We start from the raw sequence: 26,503 nt of genomic DNA, 5'->3' as shown, positions 1-26,503 counted from the left end.
TCCAACCCCCTGCTCAGGCAGGAGACCCTATTATCCCATCCCTTAAAAATCTCCAGTATGGGAGCACCCACAACTTCTGGTGGCCAGCAGTTCCACTGACTGTCTGTTTCTTTGTGCCACTGTTAGAAAGTCTTCCCCCAATCCTTTTCAATCCACTCCTTAATTTTTTTTTCCCATGGCAGGATCTGCCCTGGCTGTGATCTGATCCCGCAAGATTCCTCCCCACCCAGGCATCACAGGAGGGTTTGGTTCGCCCCAGAGAGCAATTGGGGAGGCGGGAAAGGGATCCAGAGGTAGATTTGTCGGGAGTCCGGTTGGGTCCTCTCTCCCTTGTCTCTGTGTGGATTTTTTTCTTTCTTCTTCTTTTTCAAATTCAAAATGGCCGCCGGCATTTCAATTCTCCATCTTGGCCCTCCGTTCCTGAAGTTTGCGCTTCAGCTCCTCGGTCATCTCTGCAAAGAGAAAGACATCGGCAACCGGCCCAGAGTCAAAAGGGTGTAATAGGACAACTCGGCGCGGCCACCTCACTGCGGCCGCCTTGCAGTGGCCACCTCGCCACAGGACACCTCGGCCCAGCCAAACCGCCCCCATGGGCCTTCCGCTCCTCTGGTTTCCAAAGCCAGCCCAGCTGAAGGGAGGAGAAAGTTCCCGCCAGCCCGCACTCCTTCTCCAAAGTCTTCCTCGCCTCACTTTCTAGCGCCCCCCCCCAAAAAGGCGGGCTAAGTGGGAGTCATTGTTCCATGCACACAGAGAGAGAGAGAGACCCACACACCATTGGGAGGTTGGGGACTTTTATTTATTTATTTATTTATTTATTTATTTATTTATTTATTTATGAGACTTATATACCACTTTAAGTGCAAGCACTCTCTAAGCGGTGTACACCAGTAAGCGATAGATAGATAGATAGATAGATAGATAGATAGATAGATAGATAGATAGATAGATAGATAGATAGATAGATAGATAGATAGATATATATATATATATATATATATATATATATATATATATATATTACTATATATATACATTGCCCCTAACAATCTGGTCCTTCATTTTACATAAACTCGGCGAAGGATGGAAGGCTGAGTCAACCTTGAGCCGGTGAGATTTGAACCGCTGACCTGCTGAACACAGTCAGCTAAACTTTATCCTCGTCCAAGCTGGCAAGGAATTCTGCCTTCCTTCCTTTAGTCCTTCCTCCCTCCCTTTCCTTCCTTCCTTCCTTCCTTCCTTCCTTCCTTCCTTCCTTCCTTCCTTCCTTCCCTCTCCTTCCTTCCCTCCCTCCTTCTTTCCTTTCTTCCCTCTCCTTTCTTCCTTCCCTCCCTCTCCTTCCTTCCCTCCCTTCCTCTCCTTCCTTCCTCCCTCTCTCCTTCCTTCCTTCCTTCCCTCCGTCCCTCCCTTCCTTCCTTCCTTCCTTCCTTCCTTCCTTCCTTCCTTCCTTCCTTCCTTCCTTCCTTCCCTCCCCCTCTCCCTCCCTCCTTCCCTGTCCTGAGAGAGGCAAGCGGGGATGGTGACCAGGAGACTCACTCCCGACACAACGGGACAACGGGACAACTGAACACTTTGATTTAATTTTTTAAAATAAATAAAAAGTACCATATATGCCGGCGTATTAGGCGACCCGGCGTATAAGACGACCCCCGTCTTTATAGCCGGGTCGCATTCCTAGAACGTCGTCTTATACGCCGGAAACTACCAGTATTTCCGGGGTATAAGACAACTCGGCGTATAAGACGACCCCCGTCTTTGGCGCCGATTTCAGCGCTCGCGGAAGTCGTCTTATACGCCGGCATTTACGGTATATTTTAATTTTGGTCACGTGCGCTTCATTCTGTCCCCGCTCCATCCTATTCCACTATTTCTTTGATATTAGCAGTGCTTTTTTTGTTTTAAAAAAAAAAAAGGTGCCGGAACTCACACACGTCATACAACCCGCCTTGCCTACCCTACAACGTTCCATCCCAAAAAGGTGGCGGAACTCCATTCTGGGCATTCTATGACCCAAAAAAAGTCCTGGATATTAGGGTAATTCTCGCCCCGTGGTGAGTTGGCGCGAAGTCTCCATCCAGAGCAATGACTCCTGCTTAGCCCGCCAATCACCGGGAAGGGGGGGGGAGAGCGGGAAAATGGGGGGGGGGAGCACCGGACAGCAAGGTGAGGAAGATTTTGGAGAAGGAGTCTGGGCTGCCGAGAACTTCCACCTCCTTTAAGCCGGGCTGGCTTTGGAAACCAGAGTGGAAGACTCGATCAATCAATCAGAATAGAACTGGAAGGGACCTTGGAGGTCATCTAGTCCAGGGCTTTTCAACCAGTGGTACGGGTCCCCCCTGTGGTACATTGGCACCTGGCAGGTGGTACGCGACCATCCTTGAAAAGGGGTAGCGGGGGAGGGGAACGAGCTGAACCGGTGGCAGCACCACACAAGCCTGAGCGAGAGACGGCTGGAGCTGCAGGGCTGTCAGGGCTCAACAGAAGTGCCAGGATCAGTGCTTCTTCGAGGCTGTCAGGGCTCAGCGGAAGCCCCAGGATCAGTGCCGCTTTCCAGCTGATCGGTGCTTCTTCGGGGCTGTCAGGGCTCAGCGGAAGCACCAGGATCAGCGACAGGCTCCAGCTGGAAAGCAGCACTGATCCTGGTGCTTCTGCTGAGCCCTGAAGAAGCGCCAATCAGCTGGAATGTTGCAGCCTCTCCAGGGTCTTGTGATTTACATTCAGACCAACTGATTCATATTTATGACGGTCACAGTGTCCCAGGGTCATGTGAAGTGACCAAAACCTGCTGCAACCACCCAGCAGACGGGGGAATAAAAACCAAACAGCCCCCCACCCCACCCCTGCTGCCAAGTCTCAAGAGAAATGCTCACAACAATGAAAACCTCAGACAGGAGGAAGAGCGCCACCGGGCGGGTAGGCAGTGTCTTGCTCGGCTGTGGCTTGGGGGGCACTTTTTTCAGTGCCATTGTAATTTCGAACAGTGACTAAGCGAACTGTTGTAAGTTGAGGACTACCTATATTTATCACTTTTTTCCTTTTTTGGGGGCGGGGGGTCAAGTTTTTGACACCTTGCCAGGCGACTGGTGGTACTCGGATGTTGCCGTATCCTAAAAGTGGTACAATGGGTGAAAAGTTTGAAAAGCCCTGGACTAATCCAACCCCCTGCTCAGGCAGGAAACCCTGTACCACAGTGGTTCTCAACCTTTTTAATGCCACGACCCCCAACCGGTCGTAAGTCGAAGACTACTTAACCGGTCGTAAGTCGAGGACTACTCAACTGGTGCAGCACCGTTTGCAGAATGGGACTTTTGGCGGGCTCAGCAGGGCAGAGACCGCCTGGACAATTCCTATTGGCTTTTGAAAGCCAATAGAATTAGACTCTATTCAAGAGAGTCTCTTCTATTGGCTTTCAAAAGCCAATAGAATAAAAGGGAGTAGCACAGCCAAGGAAAAGGGGTAAAAAATGGCGGACTGCGTTGTTTGGCGACCCCCATGAAATGGTCGTTCGACCCCAAATGGGGTCCCGACCCACAGGTTGAGAACCTCTGCTATACCAATTCAGACAAGCAGCTGTCTAGTCTCCTAGAAATTGTCCTGCAGCAAATTGACCAGGATGAGGAGGCAGCTGCAAGGTGTCTCATTCCACCAGTAAAAAGAAAATGCTATGTTCAGAAAGTCCTCACTTAACGACTGCTCCTTTTATGAACATTTGAAGTTACAACGGGGTGTTTAATGGAAAGGAATCCAAATTGAGGCGCTTGGCAAGTGACTCACATTTACGACGGTTGCAACATTCCCGGGGGGGGTCACGCGATCCCCTTTTGCAACCTTCTGACAAGCCAAGTCGATGATAGGGGGGGGAAGCCGGATTCGCTTAACGACCGTTTGACTAAATTATCAACTGCGGCGATTCACTTAACAACTGTGCCAAGGAAGGTCGTAAAACGGGGCAAAACGCACTTAACCAATGTCCCGCTTAGCGAGAAAAATTATGTATCGGAAATAAATTGATAAATGAATACAGTTTAGCTTGCAGAGGTCGGACGTTCTGGGTTCGAGTCCCCACTGGATCCCACGATTCACTGGGTTGCTTTTCCCGGTCCTCTTTTCCTTCCCAGCCTACCTCACAGGTTGTTGTAAAGTAGGGGGAGTTTGTATGCGTGACACCTGGACTCTCTTGAAAAAAGTGAGGTGTAGATGGATCAAATCTATCCGTAAATAAGCCGACATCTGGAGTCACCCCCCAAAGGGAACACGAATCTCTCATTTTTCGGTTCTGGCTCCACTCACACAAAGGGCTCAATTGTGGTCGTAATTCGAGGACTACCCGTGCTTAATGACATCTTGATGGAATCCTGTAGGACAGCGGTTCTCAACCTGTGGGTCGGGACCCCATTTGGGGTCAAACGACCATTTCACGGGGGTCGCCAAACAACGCAGTCTGCCATTTTTCCCCCCCTTTTCCTTAGCTGTGCTACTCCCTTTTATTCTATTGGCTTTTGAAAGCCAATAGAATAGACTCTATTGAATAGAGTCTAATTCTATTGGCTTTCAAAAGCCAATAGGAATTGTCCAGGCTGTCTCTGCCCTGCTGAGCCCGCCAAAAGTCCCATTCTGCAAACGGTGCTGCACCAGTTGAGTAGTCCTCGACTTACGACCGGTTGAGTAGTCCTCGACTTACGACTGGTTGGGGGTCGCGGCATTAAAAAGGTTGAGAACCACTGCTGTAGGGATTTATACACGAGAAACTAACTTACCATTGGGGGCGCTTCTGAATAATGGAGTCTCCTGTTTGGTGGAAGGTACCCCGGGCCTGGCGGCAGATTGACCCTCGAGTAGGCTACCTTTAAGAGATTTTAAAAAAAAGCAAACAGGGTTTACAAGACAGAGTAGCCTTGGCCTAACCAGATCAGCTCTCCAGCAATTTTGTCTGAAATGGTCTAGGGCAGTGATGGCGAACCTTTTAGAGACTGAGTGCCCAAACTGCAACCCAAAACCCACTTATGCATCGAGTGCCGGGTGGGCGTGGCCCATTGGGTGGGTGTGGCTGCGGTGGTAACGGCAGACTGGGTAGGGCTAAAAAGTTCAATCAATCAATTCTAACTTTGCACGATCTTTTTTTTCCCCGCGAGAAGTTGAAATTGACTGATTGATTGAACCTTTTTTTTTTTTTTTTGCACACGGCGGCAGAGGCCTAAAGTGAAAAGGTTTTATAAAACCCAGCTGAAGGCCTAGGACTGGGGCGACGGCGCGCGTGCCCACAGAGAGGGCTCTGAGTGCCGCCTCTGGCACCCGTGCCATAGGTTCGCCACCACTGGTTAGGGTTAGACTAGAAGACCTCCAAGGTCCCTTCCAACTCTGTTATTCTATTCTATTCTATTCTATTCTATTCTATTCTATTCTATTCTTATTATTCTATTCCATGTTTTTTCTATTCTATTCTATTCTATTCTATTCTTATTATTCTATTCCATGTATTTTTCTATTCTATTCTATTCTATTCTATTCTATTCTATTCTGTTCTTATTATTCTATTCCATGTTTTTTCTATTCTATTCTATTCTATTCTATTCTATTCTATTCTATTCCATTCCATTCCATTCCATTCTATATTCTGTTCTGTTCTATTCTCTATTCTATTCTATTCTATTCCATGTTTTCTATTCTATTCTATTCTATTCTATTCTATTCTATTCCATATTTTCTATCCTATCCTATCTTATCCTATCCTATCCTATTCCATGTTTTCTATTCTATTCCATATTTTCTATTCTATTCTGTTCTGTTCTGTTCTATTTTCTATCCTATCCTATCCTATTCCATATTTTCTATTCTATTCTGTTCTATTCTATTTTCTATTCTATTCCATATTTTCTATCCTATCCTATCCTATCCTATCCTATCCTATCCTATCCTATCCTATCCTATCCTATCCTTAACCTTGTTATGTGATAAATACAGGTAGTTCTCGACCTACGACAGACCTGGAACTTCCATAGCCAGCAATGCAGTTTTTAAGCCAATTTTGCTACTTTTTTGCCATGGTCATTAAACGAGTTCAGCTTACCCCATCAATTTTGCTTGTGGGGAAAATAGCGGGGGAGTTCGCCAATGGCCGTCACGTGATCCTGGGATGCTACAACCCTTATAAAAATAAGGTAAGTCCTCAACTTACCACAACTGAGCCTAAAATTTCTGTTGTTAACTGAGACGGTTGTTAAACGAATTTTGCCCCATTTTATGACCTTTCTTGTCCTTGTTGTTAAGTGAATCACCGCAGTTAAGTTAGTCACACGGTGGTTAAGTGAATCCGGCTTCCCCACTGGCTTTGCGTGTCTGAAGGTCGCAAAAGGGGATCACATTATCCTACCACACTGCGACCGTCATAAATATGAGTCGGTTGCCAAGCATTTGAATTTGGATCAGCTGAGCAGGGAGATGCTGCAACGGTGGTGTGAAAAACAGTCATAAGTCACTTTTTTTCAGTGCCGTCATAACTTTGAATGGTCACTAAATGAAACATCGCAAGTGGACTACCTGCATCCCCAAATTCCAACGGCATATAAGACCGGGAAGAGAGATTTGCTTAAGTCCTCCTTCAATCCTAGAAGAGATCCTGCCCACTGGCCCATTACCTGCCTTAGCACATAAGATCCAACACTCCCATATAAATTGGCAGCATCATGAGGACTAGAATCCCTATTTTAAAAAGAGAGAGAAAGACCAGGATTCAACAGCTCAAGGCCCTTTTTGATACAGTACATTGAGCATCGTCCTGTGAAGTGAACACATCTGGACAGACTGAACTAGCTTGTGGCTTTTGTTGCTGGATGACAATAATTGTCGCGACACAAGGACAGGGGCAGTGGTGGGATTCAAGTACCTGAATAACCGGGTTCTCTTATTGGATGTAGGCCTGGTCCTCCGAGGCCTAGACTGGTCTTCCGGAAGTGGCATCCATGTACTTCCAGCAGGCCATTTTAGGCCTGGGAGGGCTCTTACAGGCCTCTGAGGCCTAGACTGGTCTTCCGGAAGTGGCATCCATGTACTTCCAGCAGGCCATTTTAGGCCTGGGAGGGCTCCTACAGGCCTCTGAGGCCTAGACTGGCTGGAAGCATTCAGCCGATTCGCCGAACTCAGCAGAATTTAGCTACCGATTCTGCTGAACCGGTATGAACCGGCTGAATCCCACCACTGGGCAGGGGTCTCAGAAACCATACCTAACTTCGGGGGCTTCCGTGGCGGCTTGGGAGGTACACGAACAGGTGGTGGGGGTCCATTCCATCTTGTTTCCTGGTCTCCGGGGCGATCCCACGCTGCAGAGGGAAAAGTAGGGACAGCACACCTCAGTTCTCACTGCAGAATCTTCATTCCTACCAAAGCAGTACAGTTAGTCCTTGACTTACAACAGTTCACTTAGTGACCGTGGGAAGTTACAACGGCACTAAAAAAAAAACCCAACGTGACTGTTTTTCACACTTTGGACCATTGCAGCATCCCTGCGGTTAAAGTGATCCAAATTTGGATGCTTGGTACAACTGCTTCATATCTGTGACGGTTGCAGTGTCCTGGGATCATGTGATCCTGTTTTGCGACCTTCTAAGAAACAAAGTCAACGGGGAAGGCGGATTCAATTAACAACCCGGTTACTAACTGAATCACCGCAGGGATTCACTTAAATCGGGGGTCCTCAACCTAAATGGCCAGTCGTAAGTCGAGGACTAGCCCACAATCCCAAATCAGACCCCATTTTATGACAGCCAGAAGTGATTTATGGGCCATAAAGCACCTGTTCTTGTTGCGAATGTCGCTAAACATTCAGTCATAAGTCAAGGACTGCTTGGAATCTACAATCGGACCCGTGGTTTGCCCATATGGAAAGGAATCAGCCTTTGAAATACCAACAAACCATGGTTATTTATTTATATTTCACATTTCCTCACCACCCTCTCCCTCAAAGAGATGGCGTTCGATACAATCCGTGAAATTAACGTTAAAAAAATCAGAATAATTTAAGATTAAAAACCTAGAAAACCAACATAAAATCTCCCAAAGGGGAAAGATTCCACGTTTCACAGTTACAACATCCATTTTGACTTTTTCTACACTCCTCGCAAACACCTGCATTCCAAAATCTGTCTCTTCTAACCTGGCCTACCTGCCAGGGCTGTTGTTCAATAGTAATATCACTCACGTGGTCCACCGTTCTCAACTCACCTTCTTCGTTCACGTACGTCTTCTGGGGAGGGTCTTCCTCCTCATAGACATGAATGGGTTGGGGGGCCGATGCCCGGCGCGGGGGTGGGATGGGCACGATCGGTGGCAGAGGAAGGGGCGGGCATAGCCAAGAATTAGGGGATGCCATGCTCTTTTTTCCCACAAGGTTACCTGCACGCAAACAGACAAACAGGTGGTCCTCGACTTACAGCCATTTGCTTAGTGACGTTTGAAGTGACAACGGCATTGAAAAAAGGGCCCCTTTCCACACTTACGACCGCTGCAGCATCTCCCCTCCCCCAGAGTCACGTGATCAAAATTTGGACGCTTGGCAAAATGGCTCATATTTATGACGGTTGCAGCGTCCCGGGGGGGGTGTCCAGGGATCCCCCTTTTGTGGCTTTCTGAGAAGCGAAGTTAATGGGGGGGGAAGATTGTTTTTAACAACTGCAATGATTCACTTCACAGCTGTGGCAGGAAAGGTCGTAAAATGGGGCAAAACTCATTTCACAGCTGTCTCACTTAGCAACGGAAATGTTGGAGTCAATTGTGGTCGTATGTTGAGGACTATCTGCAGTGGGCAGATTCCAGCCAAGCTGATCAATCCATTTACTCTATCATCTGTCTATCTGCCTGTCTGTCTGTCATCTATCTATCTGTCATCCATTTATGTCATTTATCTGTCTGTCATCTGTCTGTCTGCCTGTCTGTGTTATCTATCTGTCTGTCTGTCATCTGTCTATCATCTATCTGTCTGTCATTTATCATCTGTCATCTATCTATCTATCTATCTATCTATCTATCTATCTATCTATCTATCTATCTATCTATTTCCATCTACCCTATCATCTATCAATTTCTATCTATCTATCTATCTGTCTGTCTGTCTATCTATCTATGTTTCCATCTATCTTATCATCTATCAATATCTATCTATCTATCTATCTATCTATCTATCTATCTATCTATCTGTTTCCATCTACCCTATCATCTATCAATTTCTATCTATCTGTCTGTCTGTCTGTCTGTCTGTCTGTCTGTCTGTCTATCTATCTATCTATCTATCTATCTATCTATCTTTCTATTCTATTCTATTCTATTCTATTCTATTCTATTCTATTCTATTCTATTCTATTCTATCATCTATCAATTTCTTTCTATCTATCCATCCATCCATCCATCCATCATCTATATTTCATATTTCTAAACCACGCATCTCCTTCAAAAAGGGCCTCAGGGCAGGGCACACTACAATATAACCGATAAATAAAATGTCTAAAAGTTAATGTGAGAAATTAAAAATTAAATTAGGGATAAACATTTCCAAATTATATTATATAATTATTAAACATTCAAGGGGGGGGTGGCCAATCCAAGAGGGACATTTTGTCTTGGATTATTACAGGTGGAGGTGTGTGTGGGGGGGCTTTCAAGCGACACCCCCACTCACGCAAGGCTGCAGAGCCAAATGTTGACCCCTTTGCAGAAGGCTAGGAGACTGGGGTCTTTCCCCACCTCTGGGGGCAAGGTTGTTCTTATCCTCCCTAGGCATGCCATGTCACTTGTGTGTGTGTTATTGTGTTTGTGGTGTGTGTGTGTGTGTGTGTGTGTGTGTGTGTGTGTGTAGAACTAGCCCTTGGCAAATAAAATTTTGTGGAAGTGTCATAGCATTTGCGTGCAAATTTGAAGCTGGAGTAAAGGATGGAAAAGATGGATCCATGATCCAGGTGAGAATTCAGCCTCGGGGTTGGCATCGAAGTACCTTTAAAAGGTGGTGGAGGGTCATCAGGCTCAAAGATGGACTCCAAGGTCCTCTGCTCCCTTTCCTGATCCATCTCCATGACCTCTGGAAAGGAAACAAGACCTAGTACAAGAGGTAGGCAACCTTGGCTCTTTTATGGCTGAATTCCTGAGCCGGCATGGCTCAGCATGGAAACCTCTCCCTGTTCCCTCAGCGTGGCTGGCTCAGGGATTCTGGGAGTTGAAGTCCACGAGTCATAAAAGGGCCAAGGTTCCCCACCCCTTCTATAGACCAACTCTACATCCGGTGGAACTACTGGTTTGTACCTTTGGAGCAGGGGTCTTCAGACTTGGCTCTTTCATGACTCGTGGACTTCAACTCCCAGAATTCCTCAGCCAGCATGGCTCAGCTTGGAAACCTCTCCTTTCCCCCTCAGCATGGCTGGCTCAGGAATTCTGGGAGTTGAAGTCCATGAGTCATGAATGAGCCAAGGTTGCCTACCCATGGTCTAGAGAGTCACTTGTCTGAGATGGTATAGGTCAGGGGTAGGCAACCTTGGCTCTTTTATGACTCGTGGACTTCAACTCCCAGAATTCCTGAGCCAGCATGGGGGAACTATGGCCCCTTCATGACTCGTGGACTTCAACTCCCAGAATTTCTGAGCCAGCATAGCTCAGCTTGGAAACCTCTCCCTTTCCCCTCAGTGTGGCTGGCTGAGGAATTCTGGGAGTTGAAGTCCATGGGTCAGAAAAGAGCCAAGGTTGAAAACCCCCTGACCTAGTAGAAAACTGGGGGGGGGGGTGCTTCTGACGGCAACCTGACTACAGGAGTCCTTGACTTACAGCCGTTCGTTTAGTGACCGTTCGTTACAATGGCACTGAAAAAAGTGATTTTTTTAAGGACCGTTTTTCACACTTACGACTGTTGCAGCCTCCCCCTGGTCACCTGATTTACATTCAGACGCTTGGCAACTGGTTCGTATTTATGACGGTTGCCGTGTGCAGAGGTCACGTGACCCCTTTGTGTGACTTTTCTAGAAGCAAAAGTCAATGGGGAAGCTGAATTCGCTTAACGGCTGTGTGACTCACTGAACAACTGCAGTGATTCGCTTAGCGACCGGGGCAAGAAAGGTCATGGGGCAAAACAACCGCCTTGCTTAGCAACAACAATTTTGGACTCCATTGCGGTCGTAAGTCAAGGATTCCCAAAACAATTCCAGATCTGGGGGAGGCCTACCCAGCGCCATGGCGTAGCTCTTCTCCACGCTGAGCGGCACCAGGACCCCGTTGGTCTTGGCGATGAAGAAGTCCAGCACAGCCAGGAGGGAAGAGCAGTAATTCTGAGCAGGAAGAGAAGCGAGGAAGGGGAGAGGATGGGATGGAAGAGGGGATGGGAGCGTTTATGGAACCGACTGAAAAACTCACAGCGCTGCCGCTGAATTTCCAGACATTTGTAAACTCTCAGCTGTTTTGAGCTGAAGAAAGGAAGGAAGGAAGGAAGGAAGGAAGGAGTAGGAAGAAAGGAAAGATGAAAATAGAGAAGGAGGAAGGGAAAGGGAAGGAGGGAAAGGAAGAAAGGAGGAGGGAGGGAAGGAAGGAAATAGAGAAGGAAGGAAGGAAGGAACGAAGGAAAAATATTAAAGGAAGGAAGGAGAAGGAGGGAAGGAAGGAAATAAAGTAGGAAAGGTGGAAGGAAGGATGGAAAGAGAAGAAGGAAGGAAGGAATTAGAGAAGGAAGGATGGAAATAGAGAAGGAGGAAGGAAGGAAAGAAGGAGAAGGAGGGAAGGAGGGAAATAAAGTAGGAAGGATGGAAGGATGGAAATAGAGAAGGAAGGAAGGAAGGAGAAGGAGTGGAGGAAGGAATTAGAGAAGGAAGGATGGAAATAGAGAAGGAAGGAAGGAAGGAAGGAGAAGGAGGGGAGGAAGAAAAGGAGGATGGAAATAGAGAAGGAGGAACAAAGGAAGAAAGAGGGAGGAAAAGGAAAGAAAAACGGAGGGAGGGAAAGAAGGAAGGAAACAGGGAGGAGGAAGGAAGGAAGAAAGACAAGAAAGGAAAAAGGAAAAAAGAAAGAAAGAAAGAAAGAAAAAGAAGAAAGAAAGAAAGAAAGAAAGAAAGAAAGAAAGAAAGAAAGAAAGAAAGAAAGAAACCCCCCACCTATAATCTATAATTGCATGAGATCTGGTAACGTGGGGAACTTGTCCATTTTAAACATTATATATTTTAAACGAATAACTTGATAAAGTTGTCTGGTCAAGGTCTGTTCTTTCCTCATTTCTTTCTAAAAACCTGGTTTGCCTTAATCCACTCCCCCCCCCCAACCTTCCCTCCCGGTCCCCCTTACCGGCTTTTCCATGACAATGATGTATTCTCCACCGACAGCGTTGATTTTATAGTGCTTGATGCTTACGGCTCTGTGAAGAATATAAAACGGAATTATAATTCTCTCCTCTGCTGAGTTTCGTCCCCGGACCTGATTTTTATTTAGGTCATTTCCAAGGTCAGAAGGCAAAACACAGGCTTGGCAATGCAAAGCTTCAGCTCCTCACATTCGTGCAGATTTATTTATTTGCTTGTTTTTATTTTTTATTTTTTTTATAATAGTTTATTAATTATCCAATTTTACATTTGAATATTTAAAAAGCAACGTGATGACTGGGTTAATCAAAAGCTCAATAACAAAATCTTAGTGCAAATCTCAGGTTACAACATCAGATATTTCTTCTCTTTTCCCCTTAACAATCACTGTCTCATGTTCAGGTTGGATACATTTCTAATTATATCAGTTCAATAAGGGCATAATTATTGCATTTATCAATCAATGTTTAGCTAATGCGTGTCTTAATTACATTCAATCTTTATAGACAATCCATACCCTGTTATTAATTTTTACCCAATCTTTTAGTTTCTCATCAATATTCCAATTTAACCAAGGTTTCTCAGCCCACAGAAGGAAAGGGGGGGGGGCAAGGGAAATATTTCAAACCCTCCCTAGTTTTCAGTGTAAAAAAGGGGGGAGGGAAAAATACTTCCATACAGGTCATTCTCGACTTACAAAATGTTCATTCAGTGCCTGGAGTTATAAGAACGCTGAAAAAAAAAAGTGACATATGTTGAGACTCCATCTTCCAGCGCAGTCTACCTTAAGCAGTCACGTGATCTCCTTTTGCGACCTTCTAGCAAGCAAAGTCAACGGGGGAAGCCAGATTCACTTAACAACCCTGTTGCTATACTGAACTGCTGCAGCGATTCCACTTAACAACGGTGGCCATAAAGGTCATAAAAGGGGGCAAAGCTCCCTTAACAACTGTCTCGCTGAGCAACGGAAATTTGGGGCTCAACTGTGGTCGTAAACCGAGGACTACCTGTCACTGGATCTTGAAAGGAGGAAAGGCCCGCCTTGTAAGCCGAGCTCTTGCCCGGCTAACTCACCCGTTCGCCTTCTGCCGAATGGTCAACGAGAAACTCTTCCCATCTTGTCCAGGACGTAGCAACATGTTCCCATAATTTTCGTTCTGCTCCAGAAGCTCCACTGCCTCCAGTCTGGAGACCCTGAAGAAACAGCTGGGAGAGAAAGGAAAGAAAAGAGAGAAAGAGAAAGAGAAAGAGAAAGAGAAAGAGAAAGGAAAGGAAAGGAAGAGAGAAGGGATGGATGGGATGAGATGGAAGATGGAGGAGAGGAGAGGAGGAGAGGAGAGGAGAGGAGAGGAAAGGAAAGGAGGGAGGGAAGAAAAGGAGAGGAAAGGGAAGGGATGGATGAGATAGGATGGAAGATGGAGAAGAGGAGAGGAGAGGAAATGAAAGGAAAGGAAAAGAAAGGAAAGGAAAGGAAGAGGGAAGGAAAGGAAAGGAAAGGAAAGGAAGAGGGAAGGGATGGATGGGATGGAAGATGGAGAAGAGGAGAGGAAAGGAAAGAGGGAGAGAGGGAGGAAAGAAGGAGGGAGGGAGGAAAAGGAGAGGAGAGGGAAGGGAAGGAAAGGAAAGAAAAGGAGAGGGAAGGAAGAGGGAAGGAAAGGAAGAGGGAAGGGATGGATGGGATGGGATGGAAGATGGAGAAGAGGAAAGGAGAGGATAGGAAAAGAAAGGAAAGGAAAAGAAGGAAAGGAAGGAAAGAGAAAGGAAAGAAAGAAAGAAAGGAAGAAAGAAAGAAAGAAAGAAAGAAAGAAAGAAAGAAAGAAAGAAAGAAAGAAAGAAAGAAAAGCAGAACCTTAAGAGCGTGCAACACTGTTGGTCAATGACAAGCACTCGACTCCAGACCTCCCCTATCTGCTCATTCTCATATTTATTTATTTATTAGATTTTGATCCTGTCTTTATTATTTTATAAATAACTCAAGGTAGCAAACACATCCAACTTCCTCTTCCTTTTTTCCCTACAATAACAACGATCCTGTGAGATGGGCTGGCCTAACGTCACCCAGCCAGCTTTCAGAACTAAGGCAGGACTAGAACTCACTGTCTCCTGGTGATTGGCCCAAGTCACCAGACAGCTTTTATGCCAAAGGCGGGACTAGAATTCCCAGTCTTCTGGTCAATGGGCCAAAATCACCCAGTTGGCCTTTATGCCTAAGGCAGGACTACAACTCCCAGTCTCCTGGTGAATGGCCCAATGTCACCCAGTTGGCTTTCATACCTAAGGTGGGACTACAACTCCCAGTCTCCTGGTGAATGGCCCAATGTCACCCAGTTGGCTTTCATACCTAAGGCGGGACTACAACTCCCAGTCTCCTGGTGATTGACCCCAAAGTCACCCAGTTGGCTTTCATACCTAAGGCGGGACTACAACTCCCAGTCTCCTGGTGATTGACCCCAAAGTCACCCAGTTGGCTTTCATACCTAAGGTGGGACTACAACTCCCAGTCTCCTGGTGAATGGCCCAATGTCACCCAGTTGGCTTTCACACCTAAGGCGGGACTACAACTCCCAGTCTCCTGGTGAATGGCCCAATGTCACCCAGTTGGCTTTCACACCTAAGGCGGGACTACAACTCCCAGTCTCCTGGTGAATGGCCCAATGTCACCCAGTTGGCTTTCATACCTAAGGTGGGACTACAACTCCCAGTCTCCTGGTGAATGGCCCAATGTCACCCAGTTGGCTTTCATACCTAAGGTGGGACTACAACTCCCAGTCTCCTGGTGATTGACCCCAAAGTCACCCAGTTGGCTTTCATACCTAAGGCGGGACTACAACTCCCAGTTTCCTAGTGAATGGTCCAAAAGTCACCCAGTTGGCTTTCACACCTAAGGCGGGACTACAACTCCCAGTCTCCTGGTGAATGGTCCAAAAGTCACCCAGTTGGCTTTCATACCTAAGACGGAACTAGAACTCACCATCTCCTGGTTTCTAGGCTGGTCCCTTCACCACTACACCAAACTTGGCTTGAAGTGACTGTAATGTCATTCACAACGTAAACGGTTTTTTTGAAAGGGATCAGTAAAAACCACTTCCGATTTTCATCACAACAGATGGAAACAAGCACAGCAAGCAGCACGCAACCCTACTCACTTGGGCAGTTTCTCTTCCCTTTCGACATTCGCACACAAGTTGCATCGCCTCTCTTTCTCCTTCTCCAAGGCTTCAGACAACCTGTAGAGGTGTCCGGGCAGCAAAGAGACAGACGGCGGGATCCTCAGCTAAGGACAGCAAAAGAGAGGCTGAGCTGGTGCCCAACGTCAAATGTATGTTTTAGAACAAGGCTTTTCAACCAGTGGTACGGGTACCACCTGTGGTACATTGGCACCTGGCAGGTGGTACGCGGCCTTCCTAGCAAAGGGGTAGCAGGGAGGGGAATGAGCTGAACCGGTGGCAGCACTGCACAAGCCTGAGCGAGAGACGGCTGGAGCTGCAGGGCTGTCAGGGCTCAGCAGAAGCGCCAGGATCAGTGCCAGGCTCCAGCTGGAGCTCGGCGCTGATCCTGGTGCTTCTGCTGAGCCCAGAAGAAGCGCCGATCAGCTGGAATGTTGCAGCCTCTCCAGGGTCTTGTGATTTACATTCAGAAGCCTGGCAACCGATTCATATTTATGACGGTCACAGTGTCCCAGGGTCATGTGAAGTGACCAAAACCTGCTGCAACCCCCAGCAGACGGGGGAGAATAAAAACCAAACACCCCCCCACCCCACCCCGTTGCTAATCCTCAGCAGAAATTCTCACAACAATGAAAACCTCGGACAGGAGGAAGAGCGCAGGTGGGCAGGCAGGCAGGTGTCTTGCTCGGCTGTGGCTTGGGGGGCACTTTTTTTCAGTGCCATTGTAACTTTGAGCAGTCATTAAGCGAATTGTTGTAAGTCGAGGACTACCTGTACCTTATCACTTTTTTCCTTTTTTTGGGGGGGGTCATCAAGTTTTTGACACCTTGCTAGGCGACTGGTGGTACTCGGATGTTGCCATATCCTAAAAGTGGTACAATGGGTGAAAAGGTTGAAAAGCCCTGCTCTAGAAAACATTTATAAATCACCTTCACGCTTGTTCCGGGGCTATTTAGTTTCGAAGGAAAGTCGCGTGATTAGCAAGTAGTCCTCAGCTTATGACCACAATCAAGCCCCAAACCTGTGTTGCTTAGAGGTTTTTTAAGTGAGTTTTGCCCCATTTTGCAATCTTTCTCACCACAGTTGTTAAGTGAGTCCCCCGTTGTTAAGTGAATCTGGCTTCCCACATTGACTCTGCTTGTCGGAAGGTCGGAAAAGGGGAACACAGGAACCCCCCCCCCGGGATGCTGTGACCGTTGCAAATGTGAGTCAGTCCCCAAGCGTCCAATTTTTTTTTTCCAAACAAGTTTTACTAATTTTTCAATTTTACATCCAAATGTTTAGGAAGTAGCGTGGTGATTGGGTAATCAATAGTCCAGTAACAAAGTCTTTTGTACGTATCTCATTAAAAGTTCCCTCTCTATTTCCCTTAGTTATTATATCACATTCAAGTTAATACATTTGTAATTGTAGCTCAATCAATCAATACATTTGTCAATATAATTTTACTTATACATATCCAAGTCCTGTTTTTTAAGTTTTACCTAATTTCAATTACCGTGTTCCAATTTAGCCTTTAATATCCATAATATTTAGACTTCGGATAACCCAAATTTTCCTTATTTCATTACAAAATAGTTATCGTTATCTAAAATACACATATGGTTCAGTTAATTACATTCTTACTTTATTTCACAAGTATGGTCTATTTCTCATCCTAGTACAGTGGTTCTCAACCTTTCTAATGCCGCGACCCCATAATATAGTTCCCCATGTTGTGGTGACCCCCAACCACTTATACATCACCGGGTGCCAGGGGCGTGGCCAAAGAAAAGGGGGGAAAATGACTGACAGCCTTGTTTGGCCACCCCCGTGAAATGGTCGTTCGACCCCAAATGGGGTCCCGACCCACAGGTTGAGAAGCACTGTCCTAGTACCTCATCATTTACTAATAAAATATCTTTGATTGTCAGAAAGAGGGGGGAAATGTAAAGAATAGAAGAGTACTGTTACAAATTGCTGTTAACAAAAAAGGATATATTACGTGTGTATGTGTGTAATGTTTGTTGTGCTTTGTTTTGTTTTGTTGGTCTAAAATAAAAAAAAGGAAAAAAAAATCTTTGATTGTCACAAACCAACTTCCGTTTGCAATTCAAAACTATAATATAATAGCTAATTTTCATTTCCCTTATAAATCTAAGTCCTAAATATTAAATCAATCAGTATCTTTAAAGATCTCTTTGGCCCATTAAGTAAGATTTTAAGCTCTTCCATTATCAGTCAACAAAAAAAAGAGAGAAAAAAAGGAAGAGAAAGAGAATCCCATTTTTTAAATCTAGCTTTCTTTTTGTGCCAAGCGTCCAAATTTTGATCCTATGACCCGTGGAGGTTTGTCTTCCCGTTCAATTTTAAGCGTTGGTGCCCTGCCACGCTGGTTATTTAAAATAAATAATTTGCAATTTAAAATAAATAATTTGCAAGACATTCTTATTGTTTAAGAAGGCTGGCAGAGAATAAATGACCCCCTACCTCCACCACTGTGAGTATAAAACCTTTCCACATTTCCTGTTGTTCCAGGTTTTCCATCTGTAAAGGAAAAAACAAAGTCCGTGTGAGGCAAGAATTAGGAAAAGTTTAGTATTGTGGAATCATAGAGTCACAGGGATGGAAGGGACCTTGGAGGTCATGGAATCACGGAGAAATGTGGTTGTAAGGGTGGTTGTGGAATCATAGAGTCACAGGGATGGAAGGGACCTTGGAGGTCATGGAATCACGGAGAAATGTGGTTGTAAGGGTGGTTGTGGAATCATAGAGTCACAGGGATGGAAGGGACCTTGGAGGTCATGGAATCATGGAGGAATGGGGTTGTAAGGGTGCTCATGGAATCATAGAGTCACAGGGATGGAAGGGACCTTGGAGGTCATGGAATCACGGAGAAATGGGGTTGTAAGGGCAGTTGTGGAATCATAGAGTCACAGGGATGGAAGGGACCTTGGAGGTCATGGAATCATGGAGGAATGGGGTTGTAAGGATGCTCGTGGAATCAGAGTCACAGGGATGGAAGGGACCTTGGAGGTCATGGAATCATGGAGGAATGGGGTTGTAAGGGTGCTCATGGAATCACAGAGTGACAGGGATGGAAGGGACGTTGGAGGTCATGGAAATCATGGAGTCATGGAGTTGCAAAGGTGGTTGTGGAATCATGGGGTCATAAGTTTGGATGCAAACTTGAAGGTCATGGAATCATACAGTCACAGGACTGAAATGGACCTTGGACATCTTGGAATCACAGAGTCACAGGTTTGGAAGCAACCCTGGAGGTCATGGAATCATAGAGTCACACGGTTGGAAGACACCTTGGAGATCATGGAATTAAGAGCCATAGAGTTATAAAGGGACCTATCTAGTTCAGCCCCCAGCCCACACGGGACTCCTCAGACTATCTCAGACAAAATGGATGTCCAATCTTAGCTGAAGACCTTCCAGTGATGGAGCCCCCAAAATTCTATAATTAATTTTGTTTCGTTGTAATTTAGATTCTAGATCCGAGGTCTCCAAACTTGGCCACTTTAAGACTTTTGGATTTCAAGTCCCAGAATTCCCAAACCAGCGTGGCTAGCTGAGGAATTCTGGGAGTTGAAATCCACGAAGTCTTAAAGTGGCCAAGTTTGGAAACCCCTGTTCTAGATTAATCAGATCTTTTTCCAGCAGGACACAAATATGGACCCGGATTTAAAGTAAAATTAAAAAAAAAATCAGAAGATTATATAATTTTGAAAGATTTTGTACCTTAGTTCTAGCATACTTTACCTTGCTTAATCACATCACACCCATGTGCACAACTTTTTATATTTCAAGAACAGCTCATGGGTGGAAAATCCCTTTGTAACGAAAGGAAATACGTTACCCTCAACTTTACTTCCTGGTTTCTCATCTTCAGAGTCAATCCTGGTTTTTCTGTAGACATGGGACTCACAGTTCTTGGACAATTGTCTTCATTCAGGGAGACCAAGTCAGTCAGATCAACTTTCTCTATATACTGGAGGTGAAGAAGAATGAAAACAAAGAGCAACAAAGATGATTAGGGGACTGGAGGTTAAAACATATAAGGGAAAGTTGATGGAATTGGGTATGTCTAGTTTAATGAAGAGAAGGACCAGGGGGGACATGATAGCAGTTTTCCAATATCTCAGGGGCTGCCCCAAAGAAGAGGGAGTCAAGCTATTCTCCAAAACCCCTGAAGGCAGGACAAGAAGCAACGGGTGGAAACTAATCAGGGAGAGAAGCAACCTAGAACTAAGGAGAAACTTCCTGACAGTTAGAACAATTAACCAGTGGAACAACCTGCCTCCAGAAGCGGTGAATGCTCCAACACTGGAAGTTTTTAAGAAGAGAATGGACAGCCATTTGTCCAAAATGGTATAGGGTTACCTGCCTGAGCAGGAGGTTGGGCTTGATGACCTCCAAGGTCCCTTCCAACTTTATTATTATTATTATTATTATTATTATTATTATTATTATTATTATTATTATTATTATTATTATTATTACTAGTAAAAGTCCAGTTTCCAAGCTTCTAGTCCTCAAGGTTGCGGTTTATTCCAGTCAGCTGCCGTGGCAGACTGACTTCTTTCTTGGTTACATTCCCTCTAGTCCTTTTTAGAAATATAGGCTGCTGACTATATGCCCAATTAAATGTTTTATCCTGTGGCCCAACAACTTTTTCCAAAATTCAAACAAAGGAAAATCTTATATATATGTGATTCCTCTTTTTTAGCTAGAGGTGCAGAGGATTTGAATCCAGGGCCGTGGAAAGGAAATAATCGACCACTAATCTAATGGCCCCAAATCTATTCGATTCTTTAGCCTTCTGCTTAATTTATCTGGAGCGACTTCATGTATCGCTAAAATGTCGGTCAATCAAAATGTATCATCAGTGAATAAAAGGAATAGACAGAAATCCATTCCACACTTGTGAGAAAAATATTCAACAAGTTAGTTAGATCTAAGTACAGCTAGTCCTTGACTTACAGCAGTTCATTTAGTGACCGTTACAATGGTACTAAAAAAAAGTGACTGCTTTTTCTCACACTTAGGACCGTTGCAACATTCCCTACGGTCACGTGATCAAAATTCGGACACTTGGCAACTGACTCATATTTATGACGGTTGCAGCGTCCCGGGATCATGTGATCCCCTTTTGCGACTTTTCTGACAAGCAAAGTCAATGGGGAAGCCAGATTCACTTAACAACCGTGTTACTAACTTAAGAATTGCAGTGATTCACTTAAGAACTGTGGCAGGAAAGGTCGTAAAATGAGGCAAAACTCACTTAGCAACTATCTCTCTTAGCAACAGAAATTTGGGGCTCAATTATGATGTTAAATCAAGAACTACCTGTATAAATTGATAAACAATTTATTTTGCAATTTATCAAAAATAAAATTGATAAATAAAGTTTAGGGATGAGGTTGCAGAGGTTGGACGTTCTGGGTTCGAGTTCCCACTGGATCCCACAATTCACTGGGTTACTTCACCCCGTCCTCTTTTCCTGACCAGCCTACCTCACAGGGTTGTTGTAAACTAGGGGGAGTTTGTATGTGTGGACTCTCTTGAAAAAAGTGAGGTATAGACGGATCAAATCTACCCATAAATAATCTTTTGTCAGATTTATGGAGTGTATATTGAAGGTAGTGACCCTTGGAGAGCTGAATGCGATGAAATTTCATTTTAATGTATGCTGATTAGTGTACATTTAAAGTGACAGTAAAGTTATTCTACTCTATTCTGTTCTATTCTATTATTATTTTGTTATTCTATTCTATTCTATTCTATTCTATTCTATTCTATTCTATTCTATTCTATTCTATTCTATTCCATTATTATTTTGTTATTCTATTCTATTCTATTCCATTGCATTGCATTCTATTCTATTATTTTGTAATTCTATTCTATTTTGTTATTATTTTGTTATTCTATTCTATTCTATTCTATTCTATTCTATTGCATTGCATTGCATTGTATTCTATTATTATTTTGTAATTCTATTCTATTCTATTATTATTTTGTTATTCTACTCTATTCTATTCCATTCCATTCCATTCCATTCTATTCTATTCTATTCTATTCTATTCTATTCTATTCTATTCTATTCTATTGCATTCCATTGCATTCTAGTCTGTTCTATTATTATTTTGTTATTCTATTCTATTCTATTCTATTCTATTCTATTCTATTCTATTCTATTCTATTCTATTCTATTCTATTCTATTCTATTCTATTCTCAATAAGAATAGAACTGGAAGGGACCTTGAAGGTATTCTAGTCCAGAGGCCCCCAACCTTTTGGACACTGGGGACCAGTTCTGTGGAGAAAGATTTTTTCACGGACTGGAGTGGGGTGTGTGGTTTCATGTGCTGCCTACATCCCATGGATGGGGTTTCGCTTGTTTGTGTGGCCTAGTTGCTGGCATGCTGCGGCCCAGTGCCAGTCCACAAACCGGGGGTGGGGACACCTGTTCTAATCCAGCCCCCTACTCAAGCAGGAGACCCTATGCCATTTCAGACAAGTGGCTGTCCTGTCTCTTTTTTAAAAAACCCAGTGTTGGAGCACCCACAACTTCTGGTGGCCAGCTGTTCTACTGATGAATTGTCCTCACTGTTAGGATGTTTCTCCTAACAGTGAGGACAATTAACCAGTGGAACAGCTGGCCACCAGAAGTTGTGGGTGCCTCTGTTCTGTTCTCTTCTATACTATTATGTCTAATAAGTCGAGATCTGATGTCACCCAAAGGGGAACATGTTTTTCCGTACTGGCCCCATTTACACTAGCACAAAATTTGGAAGGCCCCACTTAACGAGTGTTGAACGCTTCGCTGTGCTTTGCACACCACACAATACCACACACTGAACTTACCTGACTTTCTCTGCTGGTCTGATAGAAATATAGAGTTGAGCCCCAAAGACCGGCCCAGTATTTCTTATAATCCTATAAAAATAAAAGGGAACAGAGGAATGATTAAATGAGATTATTTGGGAAAAGGGGAGGCTTCGATCCCACAGTCCCGTCCGCCATCTTGACTTTTTCCCCCCCCCCCACTTCAGTCAACAACTGACGGATACAGCTAAGTTGGACATTTTTTTTTTGCCCCTTCTGAGATTTCCACAGAGAAAATGTTCCATATTTTGTGTTCATGTTTTATTTTCTAATACTTTCCACAAGAGCCATTTTCCCTTGCCTCATTCTGGCCCCTGAAGCCCACCACCCAGGAGTAAACGGACAGCCCCTGTCAATGCTGAATTAATACAGGTAGTCCTCAAGTTACAACGGTTCATTTAGAGACCAGTCAAAGTAACAACGGCACTGAAAAAAGTGACTTATGACCGTTTTCCATCTGTACGACCGTTGGGGAGGGGGAGAGAGAAAGAGAAAGAGAAAGAGAGAAAGAGATTGGCCCAAGGTCACCCTAAGGCGGGATTAGAACTCACCCTCACAGGGTGACTGGCCCAAAGTTACCCAACCGGCTTTATGCCTGAAACGGAACTAGAACTCACTGTCTCCTGGTGATTGGCTCAAAGTTTATTTATTTATTTATTTATTATTGGCTCAAAGTTCCTTACAACAACCTTGTGAAGTGGGCCAGGCTAGGGCTAGGCGGCCTCTTATCTGACTATTCCCTAGCTCAGTGGTTCTCAACCTTTTTAATGCTGCGACCCTTAACCGGTCGTAAGTCGAGGACTAAACCGGTCGTAAGTCGAGGACTTTCCCTGCCCGGGAGCGCTGCGCATGCGTGATGCCGCCCCCTGCACTGGCCGAGGCGTAGCTGGCAAGCGGCAGAGACGGAGCAGGCCGACCACCGGCTGGGCCACCAGCTGGCCCAGCCCAAGGGAGGTAAGGCACCCGCCGGAAAAGGGGGAAAAAAATGGCGGACAGCCTTGCTTGGCGACCCCCGTGAAATGGTCAATCGACCCCAAATGGGGTCGCGACCCATAGGTTGAGAACCGCTGCCCTAGCTAGAATGTATCCCCCCCCTTTTACAGCCTGAGGAACTATGGAGGGTCCCTCCCGATTCTCTTTCTCCATCCTTTTACACGGGTAGTCCTTGACGTACGACCGCAACTGAGCCCAGCATGTATGTCGCCAAGCGACAACTTTATTCAGTGGGGCCTAGCCCCGTTTTATGACCTTTCTCGCCATCGTTGTTCAGCAAACTGCAGCAGCTGTTAGTAACCTGGTTGTGAAGGGAACTTGGCTACTTCCACTGAATTTGCTTGTCAGAAAGTCGCCCAAAAGGGATCGCGTGACCCCCCCCCGGGGACGCTGCGGCCATCCTAAATAGGAACCAGTGGCCAAGCGTCCGAACGTAAGTCACGTGACCACAAGGAGGCTACAACCGTCGTTAAGTGTGGAACAGGATCATGAGTCACGTTGTAGCTTCGAGCAGTCACTAAACGAACGGTCGTCAGCCGAGGACTAACTGTACAGCTGAGGGCTACGCCGCCTCTTGTCTGCCCGTTCCTAGGAATCAATACATCATCCGTCTCTCAAAGGGGGTTGGACTAGAAGACCTCCAAGATCCCTTCAGACCTTTTGTCAAAGCAAGAATATACAGTATTTGTTCATTCTATCTTTCTCACAGACCCTTACACTTCCTGATAAACCAAACCAGGCTGTTTGATAGCCCCCTCCCCAATTAAAATTCAGACCCTGCTGCTGTGGTAATATGTAGAATTAAATATAATTTCTGCTCATTAATCTTTTCAGACATAATGCCTAGTAAAAGAAAAGTTCAGGTTTAAAATCCACTTGTTCGCCCAATATTTTTTCTAACCACATATGTATGCTTTTCCAATAGGCCTTTGCCTTCCCACATGTCCACCAAATATGATAATACGTGCCTATGTTATGTTTACATTTCCAACATCTAGCTGACATATTTTTAAACATTTTTTGCTAATCTTGCTGGCGGAAGGTGCCATCTATAAAACGTTTTATACAGATTTTCTTTGTATGAAGTTAACATTGTTAATTTATAGAACAATTTTTGCACAGTGCTGGAAGAATGCAGGATTGCCACCAGAAGAAGAAATAATCACGAAAATATTGGAATGTGCAGAGATGAACAGACTAACTATGAGGCTGAAAGACAACGAGAAAACGGACTATTATAAAATTTGGAACTTATTTTATTCTTGGGTAGAGAAAAGAATGAAGGATTAGGAAGTGAACATGTATTAGCTTAGCAAACTCCCCACAACTTGTTGATTGGAAAAATTAACATACGTTGATGGGAAAAAAAATTAATAAAAAAGATTGGTGGATGAGTTGAAGTTTAAGTAGTTCAGATAAAGTAGAAATAGTCTTATTGTATATAATATTAATGTTTTAATTTTGAGAGAGGAACTGCTCAGGCATTTCCCCTGGACCGCATCAAGAGGGAGGAGAAGAAGGTGAGAAGTAAGTAGGAAGGTGGAGGTGAAGGAGGAGAGAGGGTGAGTGAAGAAAAAGAGGGAAAGAAGCAAGTTGGTTTGAGGTGGGATGCTGTTTGCAGGGAAATGGGCAGGCAAGAACAAATGTGTGTATCAATTACGTCTCCGGACGCAATTCAAGGTGTTGGTTATCACCTTTAAAGCCCTTCATGGCATAGGGCCAGGTTACTTACAGGACTGCATTCTGCCGCACAGTTCCCACAGACCGGTGAGGTCCCACAGATTGGGCCTCCTTCGGGTCCCGTCGGCCAGACCGTGTCGGCTGGCGGGCCCTCGGGGAAGGGCCTTTTCTGTGGTGGCTCCGACCTGGTGGAATCAACTTCCCCCCGAGGTTCGAACTACTCCCACCCTGCCGGCCTTTAAGAAAGCCGTTAAAACTCTCCTGTTCCGGCAGGCCTGGGGCTGATGTCCCCGGGGGGGGGGGCGGGATATGATCGGACATGCTGTATGATTGTATTATTTTATTGTTTTGTTGATGATTGTTTTAATTTTGTACGCCGCCCTGAGTCCTTTGGGATTGGGCGGCATATAAATAAATTAAATAAATAAATAAATTTGTTTTATTTTTTTATCTGAAGTATTTGTAAGATGGTTATGTATTGTAAAGTTGAAAATACAAATTTTTACAAAAAAATAAAAATAAAATAAAATTCAGACCCTGCCCTTATCTATGGAAGTGGGGGGGAAAGAACAGCTGTATTTCCCTCCCCCAGATGTGCCCAGCTTAGCCCCAGTTCTGTTTTTTTTTTTTCCCCACGCTCTTTGGCTCTTCTTCCTAAAGCAGCCCAGAGAAACATACCTGGTCCCATGAGTTTTTTTTCTCCAGGAAGCCCTCGTAGTAATGGGGGGGCAGAACAGGGGTGGCCTTGGCTTTGGCTGACCACTGGCGCGGTGCGGCCATCGCTTCCTGCCACTCTGGCCCCGCGAATCCAGCGAAGGAAGGAAGGACTTTCTCTGCTTCTCTCTCGGCTCTGCAGAGTTAAGGAATCTGCACCAGGAAGCAAAAATGTAATAAATTCAGCCGCACTGATTTTTTTTTTATTTCCCCCCCCCCACCCCACCCCAGGTTGGCAGCCACCTGTAATTTCCCCGGGGCCGTCCCCTCGGCTAGTGTCCTCGGTCGGTCTGCACCTTGGACAGCGGAAGCCCCCCCCCCCCGGAGGTTTTTTTCCCAGCGGGTTCTTCCATGCTTGAGTTCACAAGAAGGAAGGAAGGAAGGAAGAAAGGAGGGAAGGAGGGAGGGAGGGAGGAAGGAAGGAAGAAAGAAAGAAAGAAAGAAAGAAAGAAAGAAAGAAAGAAAGAAAGAAAGAAAGAAAGAAAGAAAGAAAGAAAGAAAGAAAGAAAGAAAGAAAGTGGCTGGCTTTTGTTCCGAGGAGGTAGACAATTCACTTAGCCTGGCCAGTTGGTCTCAGCCAGCTGTGGCGATTCATATCTGGCTGCATTCGGTTTTCCAAATGGAGGAGAAGAAAGGGGAGAAGAGGAGCAGGGTTTTCCCGAGAACGTGCAGAAAGCTTTCTTTCAAGAAGCCTCTTTGGGTGATTTTGGCAAAGCAGGGGTGGGGGCGAGGTTTGAACTCCTGGACAGAGTTCGAAACCAG

At 45.1% G+C, this 26,503-nt stretch overlaps 1 protein-coding gene across 2 annotated transcripts; it reads right to left on the bottom strand.

Annotated features, from left to right (window-relative positions):
• Positions 1 to 363: 363 nt before the first annotated feature.
• STAP2 (signal transducing adaptor family member 2) lies at positions 364 to 26,125 on the bottom strand. Of its 2 annotated transcripts, XM_039332857.1 has the most exons (14): positions 25,986 to 26,115; positions 25,706 to 25,894; positions 22,334 to 22,405; positions 19,326 to 19,457; positions 17,948 to 18,004; positions 15,458 to 15,585; positions 13,386 to 13,517; positions 12,298 to 12,367; positions 11,192 to 11,294; positions 9,977 to 10,060; positions 8,215 to 8,385; positions 7,218 to 7,313; positions 4,755 to 4,841; positions 364 to 452 (listed from the first exon to the last, which is right to left on the bottom strand). In XM_039332857.1, exons 2-14 carry the CDS (start codon positions 25,805 to 25,807, stop codon positions 394 to 396), a joined length of 1,293 nt encoding a protein of 430 aa, XP_039188791.1. In that variant the 5' UTR covers positions 25,808 to 25,894; positions 25,986 to 26,115; the 3' UTR covers positions 364 to 393. The 2 variants fall into 2 exon arrangements, with proteins under 2 accessions (XP_039188791.1, XP_039188792.1); XM_039332858.1 differs by lacking the exon at positions 4,755 to 4,841 and having other exon boundaries at positions 25,985 to 26,125.
• Positions 26,126 to 26,503: the final 378 nt, after the last annotated feature.

This window comes from Crotalus tigris, unplaced genomic scaffold (genome assembly GCF_016545835.1).
Source record: "Crotalus tigris isolate CLP2741 ecotype Arizona unplaced genomic scaffold, ASM1654583v1 scf7180000024465.619267, whole genome shotgun sequence".
Classification (NCBI taxonomy): Eukaryota; Metazoa; Chordata; class Lepidosauria; order Squamata; family Viperidae; genus Crotalus; species Crotalus tigris.
This window is presented reverse-complemented; position numbering and strand designations above follow the sequence as displayed.

Bases quoted from the DNA above. Each gene is read 5' to 3' on its own strand.
- STAP2 (XM_039332857.1), bottom strand. From the start codon at position 25,807: ATGGCCGCACCGCGCCAGTGGTCAGCCAAAGCCAAGGCCACCCCTGTT. The intron at 19,458-22,333 runs GTAAGTTCAGTG...CTTCACCTCCAG, and splicing joins AGACCAGCAGAGAAAGTCAG to TATATAGAGAAAGTTGATCT. The intron at 8,386-9,976 runs GTACTTCGATGC...GTTTGCGTGCAG, and splicing joins CCCTCCACCACCTTTTAAAG to GTAACCTTGTGGGAAAAAAG.